The sequence below is a fragment of the Phodopus roborovskii genome, unplaced genomic scaffold (genome assembly GCF_943737965.1).
Source record: "Phodopus roborovskii unplaced genomic scaffold, PHOROB, whole genome shotgun sequence".
In the NCBI taxonomy this organism is placed as follows: Eukaryota; Metazoa; Chordata; class Mammalia; order Rodentia; family Cricetidae; genus Phodopus; species Phodopus roborovskii.
The window spans coordinates 2,461,566-2,472,816 of NW_026126417.1; the positions used below are offsets into that span (position 1 = coordinate 2,461,566).

The 11,251-nt window shown below is 45.0% G+C and overlaps 1 protein-coding gene across 1 annotated transcript; it reads left to right on the forward strand.

Annotated features, from left to right (window-relative positions):
- Positions 1-643: 643 nt before the first annotated feature.
- On the forward strand, positions 644-9,704 carry Grem1 (gremlin 1, DAN family BMP antagonist). Its single transcript, XM_051183786.1, has 2 exons — positions 644-845; positions 8,437-9,704. Exon 2 carries the CDS (start codon positions 8,438-8,440, stop codon positions 8,990-8,992), a length of 555 nt encoding a protein of 184 aa, XP_051039743.1. The 5' UTR covers positions 644-845; position 8,437; the 3' UTR covers positions 8,993-9,704.
- The last annotated feature ends 1,547 nt before the right edge of the window (positions 9,705-11,251 follow it).

Here is an 11,251-nt window from a genome sequence, read left to right on the forward strand (position 1 = left end):
TACTATATCAGCTGAAGCAGATGGGCATCTGAGCTGAAGGGTAAGGAGAAGACGGTGTCCAGTTGACTTCAGGCTCCTGCTGGCTGCTGGCGAGCTGGCCTGGGTTAACACCAATCAAGGGTCAGCGCCCTCTGAGTTGGGGGGCCTCGGGCAGAGCAGCCAAGACTCCACCTCTGCTTGACAAGAGCGTCCGGCAGCGCCGTTTCCCCCAATGGTGAGGAACCACCTAGTTTGTCGCGATCCTCTGGTTGTTGCTCTGCCTAGCGCAACTGGGCTCCCCCCCGAGACTAGGGCTCCACTCAGGCGAAGCTCAGCCAGCTAGAGGAGCAGCCCAGACCTGGGACTGGAGAGGATGAGGGGCTGGAAGCCCGGGTGGGGGGGATTTCCTCCCGAGCTCCCCTCTCCAACGGGAGCGGAAAATGTGATTTGCTGTGCATTCCAGGCGCGGTTCCCTGGGGTGACCTCTCCCACCCAGGCGGGCGGGGGAGTAGACAAAGAGGCGAGGCGGGCGGAGAGGGGACCCCGCAGAGAAGTAGGAGGGGTGCAGTGGGCGGGGGCAGTACCGGGAAAGGGGGCGGATAGCGGGTCCCGCGGCGACTGCGGCGCCTGACCAATGGAGAGGCGCGGCCCCGGGCGCCGCGCTTAGCCGGCAGCATTTAAACCGGAGACCCAGAGATGCCCGACACTTGGTGCGCCCTTCGCGGACCTGGAGACCCAGTGCACCGCGGTAGCGTCACCCTCCGTCGCTCTTCCCGCGCCGAGCCCGAGTGGCTCGTGCTGCGGTCACTCACAGGGCCACGCGTCTACAGCGAAGGACTCGAAGACCTACGGGACTGAACTGACAGGTGAGCGCGGTGGCTCTCGTGTGTGTGTGTGTGTGTGTGTGTGTGTGTGTGCGTGTGCGTGTGCGTGTGCGTGTGCGTGTGCGTGTGTGTGTGTGTGTGTTTGCGTGCGCGCTGGTACTCTGTCTAGGCAAGGAAACTCCAGGGTCTATACCACCCCAAGTCTTTCTCAGTTGCGGCTCAGCACCTTGATGCACCAAGGTCCTGGGGTTCCCTGGGGTGCGCGTGATACTTCCTGCCTCGGAGGTAGATGCGCGATGACTTCGCAGCGTTGGGTCTGAGGGGTAAAGGTAGGGAGAGGAGATGTCAAGAGCGTGCACCCGGTTTCCACTTGCCCGTGCCCAACAAACTCCCGCGGGAGTCGCCTGCCAGGACAACTCAGAAAGTTGCCAGGGTCGGAGCTCGGGAGTCGGGTGTGTGTGAGCAGAAGCCGACCTCGCTACAAGTTGCAACCTGCTGGGCGCAGGGCTGAGACTGGGGTGTCTGTAGGAGCCGCGGTCCCAGGGTAGTGAGTGGTAACTGCTGCGGACTTGAGAATTAGTGGCACGTGCTTTTGCGGGGATGGCAGATGTGATAGACTAACTGGTAAAACAAAATCCGCCAGGCTCAACAACCGCGAAGAGTCGGGGTCCGGTACCTCGAAGCTAGAGTGCTTTGGTGGTCCAGGTGCTCTCGCGGCACGCGCCACACACTCTTGCGCTAGTTGTGCGCTGGCCTCGCGTGGCTGATTGTTTTGAGCCTCTTGGGTTCCACGCTCTCATCCGTCTTACTGCAGACGCGCAGGCGCCAGGCAGCCACCACCGGCTGGTTCCCACTTCCGCGGATGCAGGTCGATCTGTACCCAACAGGCACTCGTCTTGCCTCGTTGCACCTCGCTAGCAACTCCGCTCTAATGTCCGCATCATATCTGCTCCTTGCCAGCTGCCTAGCCCATTCCAGTGAGCCCTCTCTAGTTCCTGGTGGAAGGCTAGGGTGAAGAGGAAGTCAATGTGGCTGTCATCTCCCTGGTCTTAGTTATTTGCAGAATTCTAGTTAGGGAAGAGCAAACTCACTACAGCTCTGGATAGGCTGTTTTCCCTCTGGCACACTTTGGCTTAGTATTTTCCTATGCTCTGCTGAGGCGACAATCCACCAGCGAGCCTGGCGAGGATGCAGAGTGATCAGCCTTTGCTGGGAGCATCTTCTGAGAGCCTAAGCTGGGCCGCTGGTCTAGCTCAGCAGCCTTCTTCCCCTCCTCAGCCGAATCCAAATCTCTACTCTTTGATGGAGAAATATAGCCTAGAAGTGAGGGGTTAAACTCTCCTTTTAACTGTTGGAGGGCAGAATGACGACCATCAGTAGGTAATTGGATCTCTTGGTGGAAAGAGCAAACCCAAGCGGTGCGCACGTCTGTTTATGTTCCCTTGAGATGGTGCCAGGATACGAACTGATTAAAACAATCTATTGTGTTCAATGGGTCACCAGGGCTTTAAGCTGTCCTTGCGACTCCAGAGTGGTGGTTTCCTTCTGACTGCTCTTACAAGTTAAATAAATAGCGTAGAAGAGGTTAAGATAACCCCATCCCAGGGTGAGGAGTCTTCTTTCACCCCAGGGCTGCCCTCCTCACCCACCCACCCCCCTTTTTTTCTTTTTGGGACGAGGCAGGCGGCACAGGGGACTTGGGAGTACAGACTTTTCAAAGCAAAGAGGGAAAAAGATCTTAAGAAAACAAAATCCTTCCTCACCACCACCTCAACCAAGTCTCCATGCCTCCATTATTCCATTCCTTTCATTGGCTGTAGTGCACGGCTGCATTTGTTAGAAGTTACTAATTATTTAAGAGGTGTGTGTGTGTGTGTGTGTGTGTGTGTGTGTGTGTGTGTGTGTGTGTGTGTGTATTTAATCCCCAGGTCACTGTAGGAATTAGAGTCTTTTGTAAACTTTGTAATTTCACAGCTTTCCCATCTTCTTTAAAGTTCACGTTGAGTGAAATGTTTTGGTAACCTACAGTCTGTAGGAAATCCAGGTTGGCTAAATGGGTTTCACAGCAGTGCTTACATGGGAAGAACAGAAATATATTAAGTCCCCATATCTCTCAATGGCCACCTCCTACCCTTCTAAACTGAAGCTCTTCGTGACCTCGGTCTTAATGGTACAGTATCCAAAGTCTGTAGAGTACAAAGAAACCCTATGCTCTAGACTTCTCCCCAGGAGGTGCTTGGTGGCAGCAAAGCTTTCGAGTATGTTCCAGAATGCAAAGCCAAAGACACACAGGAAAACTCAAGCCTTTTATGTATAGGGAAGAGGAGGAAGGCAGTTACGAGCATCAACTGCAGATTTAACTGAAAAGCACTGACCGGGCAAGTGCTACCAGCCCATGTCTTACATCTGCAAAGAATTTTCTTTAGTTTTAACATATGTTCTTAGAAATGCAAAGTACAACAGGAATTCCTGTGACAAGAGAAGTCTTTTCCTTCGCATGCAAACATGAAGACACAAAAATAGATAATTATTAGATCTGCAATATTCCTCAAAATTTATTGCAATAGAAAGCAAATCCACATGTTCCTTGTTAAATGTACCGTGCTGGATGCCATTGGCAAAGTGACTAAGGACATGTTTGGGGTTAGACAGAACTGGGCTCACATCCTGGCTATCCACTTTACAAACTATGTGACCTTGGATGGATTCCTGGTTAATAACAGGAAGACATTATTATATACCTCATATTTTATCATGACATGGACAGTATTTAGCATAATGTTCAACATAGTAAGGTCTCAAAAATAAGAGGTACCTCCTCTTACTAGTGGTTGTGTTGGGCAGGAGAGACCTGAGGATAATTTTGAATTTAAGCTCAAATCCCACTTTATACTTGCATAGCTTCTGTTACAAAATGCGGTATATAACTTGTCCGTTATTCAATAGTGCTGTTTGATATTTATATATTCTAATAATTGCATATTGATACAAATATTGTATACAATTATTAACTTTACTAAAAAAATACATTTCCAGGGAACTATGGGAGATATTTAACCACCAGGTGTCTCCCCACCCTGTATGGTATTGGGTTCCAGCCTGACTTAACCCGAATAGGGGGGTTATAGTTGGGAGATTGCAACATGCAAGGAATAAAATTTATTATGTGTGCCAATCATTAATTTTTCTTATCTCCTTGGTGTAACTTGTCTGATAAATAACTCAGCCTTTATTCTTAGTAATAAATTCTCTCGTTAATTTCTAAAGATGGATTCTAAATGTTTAAATTAAGGAACTAACCAAAATTAACTTTCACTCTTCCTAAAGATTAAGGCTCAAGGGAAAAAGAAAGAGATTCTTTTAAAATCCAGCCAGCCCATAAAGCATTTGCAGTCATTTCCATTGTGTTTTGTGCAGGGAGAACGAGCTGATGTCATTCTTGTTGCTTGCCATTCAGCAGCAACAATGGACCAGTTCAGGAACAGACATCTGAAAGTTCACTGTATTTCTTACCAGAAACTCCATCTAACTCACCGAGTAGTTTGCTTGGTTAATGTGGGAAACATAATGAGAAGTGTACTTTAAGGAACTGACCCTAGGTTCCCTAAATACATCAAGAACTTTGGAAACAAGTCATACATACTACTTGGGTTCCCAAAGCACCAGATGCCAAAGATAATTCTTAGTGCTTGTGAAGATTTTGATAAATTATCAGGGCAGAGGTGACTGCTATGGCCTGTCTTGCTTGTAGGTGTTTATTCTTGCACACCTAGGGAACTGGGAGCAAGTGGAAGGCAGTGAGGACCTGTTTTGAGGATTTGTCCTCTGAGATAAGTGGTTGGATAGGGGCAGTGGCAAAAGAAAAAAGAGACGAGGGGGAAGTGAAGCTTGCTGTCAAAGAAGGGTCACAGAGAAAGCTCACCTTGACGTACTAGTACATCACTTAACAGCAGAAATGCCTTAACAGGATGTTAAGGTGGAGTTTGGAATAAAGACCGATACTTTCTATAAAGGAGATGCTTGCTGGGTGCCATGATATACTCTGAGTTCATGGGAACTGCTGAATGCAATAATGTGAACAAGTTATTTTATGAGTGGAAATCACTATGGAGTTAATGATTTTATGTGGGTGGCAAGTCATGGGGACCTAGATCTAGACCAGCATTTGGACTGACTTTGAGTGGCCCAGCACACTGCTAGGGGTTGGTGTGGAAATAATTGTCCTCCAGTAAATCCCATCTTTTTTATTTGCTGCATACCAGTGACATGAATAAAACACTAAACATTTGATGGAAACACAGGTGCAATTTCAAGCGGAAAAATCCAAGATTCATTGACTGAGCAATCAAGCCTTCCTGTAACCCTTCCTCAGGTTGACTATCGAAAGCACACTGGATAATCTACTGGAGCCAGAGCACTGCTGTGGCTTCTGTTCATTGATGTTCTTGGAGGGTTTTTGTTTGTTTTTGTTTTTTAATATTTACCTGAAACACTGTAAAGTTTAAGAACTTGAAAGCCTAACAATAAACATTAAATGTTTAAAAAGAGTAAGCATTTTGAAATGAAAAAAGAAATACACTTTCTACACCAAGTAAATCTTAGTTTGAATATTTTACTTTTATTTATTTAGTGAAAAGCAGGCCTGTTGTAGACTCTTTTGCCTTATAGGGACACACACACATGTATAGGAACGGAAAGTTTTCCAAAAATTAAACCCCAAACAATATTCAGCTAATTGTGAATACATTGCTTTATAACTAGGTTAAAAGGAAATTCATAGTGTCTTTCACAGGAGCAGGTAAGGACTCCAGAGTTTTTCTAGAAAAAGAAAGACAAGTGTTGCAAGAAGCTGTGTAGGCCTGTACTGACTGTCAGAAACCAAAGGCCCTGCAGTTAGCTGACACCTTGATACCACAGATGGTATTTTTGAACATAAAGAACAGACACTGTGTCAAATTTATGTGGTATATTAACCAACCACTTAACAAATATTCACAAGCACCCCCCTCTGTGTCAGGCACAGAGGGTCAAATGACAAATTAGCCCTCATCAGCTCTCAGAATAGATATCTGTTCAATTACAGATGTAAATATGCCCGGGAAAGAACAGTCCATTTTATAAGCCTGAGTCCCAAATTGTTCTGAAAAATAAATTGCAGCTTTGTTAATGGATGTTTGTAGAACAGTATGCCTTATGACATTAATTGTTACATTCTTTCAACATACATCCACAGTCATCTTCAAGTTGGCCTCTGTGGTTGTGGACACTGAGGTTCTGGGCCTGAAAGGCTTGGAGGTTATTTTCAATAGATGTGGAAGATTATCTGCCTAGGTCTAGGGCCACCTGTAAGATTTCACTAAAATTATCAGTGAATGTGTTTTATTTCAGTTCTTGGCCTTTTATTTTAGATTCTGCTCAATTGAGAGAGATCAGAAACTTGTGAAAACATCTCAGATTCACATTATAGTTCCTGGGAGACAGAGTGATCATGGATCAAGTTATCCTGACCTCTGAAGGAAATCTGTACTATTTTATAACTGGGCTATTTTCATAAGTGATGTTTTATTATACAAAACAAAGCAATTAATTGTTTTGTTGTGGTGGTCGACATGGCTGTGAACAGAGATGTTGTGACATAAGCTGACAAAAGCCAGGGAAGCTACAGTTGGAACAGGAGTTAAATGTCACATTATCAGCTCCAAACTTGAACCTGCTCCAAAGTATTAAGTTAATGTTGGAAAAATGATGACATTTAAGAACATTTTTTTAAATGCAGCATTCAATTATCTTGGTTTGACATTAGCCTTAGGGTTGAATGGTCCTCACTTGCCAGAAGTTGTCCCTCAAAGAAGATACATCTTATATTGCTTTTGTCTCTTAAAGATAATTGGTCTAGATAATGATACCAACTTGTCTGGTTTTTTGGAGACTGAGGTTATATTAAATGAGGTTATATTAATATGCACTTAGTGGTTGTCACATGCAACATTGGTGTTCAGTGGAGAGAAAATGGATACTTCACAGCTGTGTTCTTGTGGAGCAGACCATAGGCACAGGGCAGAGGAAACCTTAGGGCACTGCCATCCCTGGAAGAGAGGCTATGAATTTGAAACTGTTCTCATTGAAAAGAACATCCTTCAATGTTTTAATAACTCCTGGTGTGCCCCATGCCAACAAGTGTTACAGGCCTTAAGCTGGGTGGAAAGGCCTACTGACTGAATCATTGTCTATACATAACAGTTCTCAAGATGACAGTGTCTGGGACAAGGAGCTGTCTGCTGCCTCTCTTTTCCTCCTCTTCCTGTCTGCCCTGTCTTTTCTGAACAACTCTGCCTCTTAAAGTGCCCCCTTTTCTCTGATATGTTTTGTTCACTCCATTCACTTTCCTGTCTGCCCATCTGTATTCCTTCCCACCCCTCCCCCCCCCCGTCCCCTTGCAGGCCAAATTGTGCTCTGCTTATTTATTTATTTATGAAATGTCATGTGATGCCCTTGCCATACATGACTCCTACAGAGTCATGCTTACAATTCACTGTCAACAGTGCTTTCCATACTTATGAATGTAAATATCCATTCACTTACTCTATTGCCCATTTTCTACCTTTGTTTAAGCCCATTTTCTACGTTTGTTTATTCATTCATTGTTATATATTTTAGATGTAATTATCTACATGTAAAATACACATGTGACACAAAAACAGGATTTGGGGGGAAGAAGGACATGGGAAAGCAGTGGGGAGTTGAACATAAACAAGGCACAGTGAGAGATATGTATGAAAATTCACAATGAAACTCATTTTGTATAATAATTTAAATATTGGTCAGCTAATAAGACAAAACATTTCTATGTAGACATATAGGTGAATGCCTGACATATTTCACAACTTAAAAAGGTAGAAAAGTGTGGCCTGGAGAGATAGATGGCTCAGCTGTTAAGAGCATTCTCTGTTCTTCCAGATGACCTGAGTTCAGTTGTTAGCACCCACACTGCGTGGCTCACAACTGCCCGTCACTCCAGCTTCAGTGATTCTGAGGGCTTCTTCCTTCTGCTCTCCTCAGGGTCACACATCACACACACACACACACACACACACACACAGAGAGAGAGAGAGAGAGAGAGAGAGAGAGAGAGAGAGAGAGGAGTGGGTGGGGGAGTGTATATCACATCATAAAGATGACACCAGGCATCTCTGTCTCCTGTCCAGTGGCCTTCCTCCTTCCTCGTAGGTTGTTCTGTCACAGGCTTCCTGGTTTCTTTCCAATGCCGGAACAGCAAAAAGTCTCATGTTGTTAAATTCAAGAATAAATACAGTTAAGTGAGCATAAAAAAAGGTCACATGCTATTGTGTCAGGAGCCAGTAAGGAATTCTCTTGGGAGTTGGTGCAATGAAGAGACAGTTCCTGGCTGTGTTTAAAGCTTGGCCAATTCTCTGTGTGACCTATATTGAATTACCCAGTTTGATGGGTGAGAGAGTAATGGGAATAATAGTATCTAATAGCAAGTGATACTGTAAAAGTCAGTGCAACTGAAGTGTGCAGTGAGTACAATATAAGGTGTTAGGTGAAATTATTAATTTTTATTAAATAACTTTCTTATTGTCTGTGTCTCCCCTTCTCTGCATCCCTGCTCTAGAATGAACCGCACAGCCTACACTGTGGGAGCTTTGCTTCTCCTCTTGGGGACCCTACTACCGGCAGCTGAAGGGAAAAAGAAAGGGTCCCAAGGAGCCATCCCACCTCCAGACAAGGCTCAGCATAATGACTCTGAGCAGACCCAGTCCCCACCACAGCCTGGCTCCAGGACCCGGGGGCGGGGTCAGGGGCGGGGCACCGCCATGCCAGGAGAGGAGGTGCTGGAGTCCAGCCAAGAGGCTCTGCACGTGACAGAGCGCAAGTACCTGAAGCGAGATTGGTGCAAAACTCAGCCCCTGAAGCAGACCATCCACGAGGAGGGCTGCAACAGCCGCACTATCATTAACCGCTTCTGCTACGGCCAGTGCAATTCCTTCTACATCCCCAGACACATCAGGAAGGAGGAAGGCTCCTTTCAGTCTTGCTCCTTCTGCAAGCCCAAGAAGTTCACCACCATGATGGTCACGCTCAACTGTCCTGAGCTACAGCCACCTACCAAGAAGAAACGGGTTACACGTGTGAAGCAGTGTCGTTGCATATCCATTGATTTGGATTAAGCCAAAGCGGGCACATCCAGCCTGCCATAGCCATACCGAGAGCTACACCTAAACCACCTGATTCCTACTTGGCTTAAACCTAGAGATCAGAAGATCCAGCAGTTGCTTCCCAGCTGGAGGCTGCTTATGCATAGTGTATGCACATGCGTGTGCATGGGTGTTGTGTGTGTTTCCAAACACCAGTGGAAGCAGCCTTTGCTAGAAGGCCCTTCCTGTTACTCTGCTTCAGATGGTCGGAAACTCCCACACCACTGGACCCAAACATCCACAGGGGCAGGGCTGTAGTTGGCTTTGCCTTTGTGTCCCATGCGCCCCTCCTGGGTAGGAGGACTTCACTTGAGAATGAATACTAATGGAAGAGGTAACTCCAAGGGCCGCAGTAGACTTGGAACCTTTCAGTGCTTGCCCTTTTCTCCCACAACCTATTCCTTTCTTTGCTCTCCCTGACATCTCAGTCTTAGCCCATGTTCCTAAATTAATTCAGTTGACCGTGGGTGTAAATGTTTCCTTCTTGTGAAGAACCCTGAGAATGCTGGGAGATGTGTGATGGAGGACAAACAGGACGGAGATTGACAAAGGAGTGTTGAGGCTGAGGACCAGTCTGGGACAGTGAAATTCAGTATTAAGATGTCCAGAGTTTGAAAGTTGTTCCCCCAAAACAGTGAAAGAATTTTCCTGATATTTAAAAGAACCTAGATGCGCAGGGGTGAAATATAAAGACACATACACACCCCAATTTTTTGTATCTGCCTCTGTAACCTCCTGACACTAACTGTAATGCAGAGTTAAAAGTGAAATATTGACCATTCCTATTTTAAAAACCAAAAGCAAGAAACAGAAAGAAACATGGCCTCCTACTTTACTTTGCCTCTCAGGAGAACAACTGAGAGTCTTGTACACTGGGATAAGAAAAGACAAAAAAAACCTCCTTAGCTTAGTTTTGATGGATTAACACTGCTTTTTATTATTTCTGCAAAATTGTTCTGAGATGTACAACCTTGTGCTAAAAATCTTTCCTTTGCTGAGCATATCTGCCAGTGAGGAATTGTCAAAGATGAGAAACTTACCTGTTCCATTTTAGTTAGACATGAATAGGGGCTTTTCTGTTTTGGCTCTTGTTATGAGAGAACCGGAGAGTGGATGCACTCAAAGGGATTGCATCTGGCTAGGTAGTGTCTGGAGGAGAGATAGGGCTCAGACTGCCTTGTCTTCATTTGCTCTTAGAAGGTCATAAGAAAGTTCCATTAGGAAAGCAGAACACTAGGTATAACAACAGGCCATCTCTTCCCCTTGTAATAATTGTGCCTACTATGGATGTCCTCTGAATACACCAGGGCTTCCCAAATACCTACTCAAGCATTTATGTAAAGGACAAAATGAAAGGTAGCCTTGATACATTTTGGCTTGGCTAGGCAATACTCTTTAAGACTGAGACTCTAGCTATAAATGCCCTTTTTGTCTTTTCCTCTCAGAGTCACTAGTTAAGTTATGTGTCATTTGGAAGGGAGACATTCACTGCCCATCAAAGCTGAAACAGTCACAGAACAATTGGATGTAAAGAAACTTTTTTATTTTGGTCTAGTGCTCTCCCATGTGATGTCTAAATGGAAGCCATGCTGTAAGACAAAAACTCTCTTGAATCCCCAAACATGGGGTCTAAAAGTTTAAAGTTTAAAAATCACTACTGATGGTCCCAGAATAGATGAATTTGTGCAAGCATAGTCTGTGTATTTCATTGGTACAGTATGCTACTTCCCTGAATCCACCACCACAGGATGGGTTTGATTAGGCCCCCAAATGCGAAGGCAAAGTTTTGAGGGTAGTGAAGAGTGAAAAATAAGAGGAAGAAGCTGAAAATTTAAAAGCACACCAGAGATGAAATATGACACTCAGTGCTAAGAAACACTGTCTTAATACTGCCACAAACACACAGTATTGTTATAAAGTAATAGTAGGAGCTTGTACCACAGTCTCTCATGTAAGTTGGATTTGGTTTAATATAAAGATGATTGCATTAAAATTAACTCCATGGGAACAGTCAGCAATAGAAGTAGCCTTAAAGCACATCACTGGCCAAAGAGGGAAATGCCTGTCTTCCTTGCTATGCCTAGACCAAGACCATCATCAATGCATGTCTTCCATCATTGATCAAAGATGCCCTATCTGTGGCTTGTTTTGGACTCATTGGTGATGTAATATTGTGTATTTTCTCCACCATTTTATTAGAAATGTTTTATGGTAAGACAGTTGTGATTTTGA

Excerpts from the sequence above, each read along its gene's own strand:
- Grem1 (XM_051183786.1), top strand. The coding sequence starts at position 8,438 with ATGAACCGCACAGCCTACACTGTGGGAGCTTTGCTTCTCCTCTTGGGG.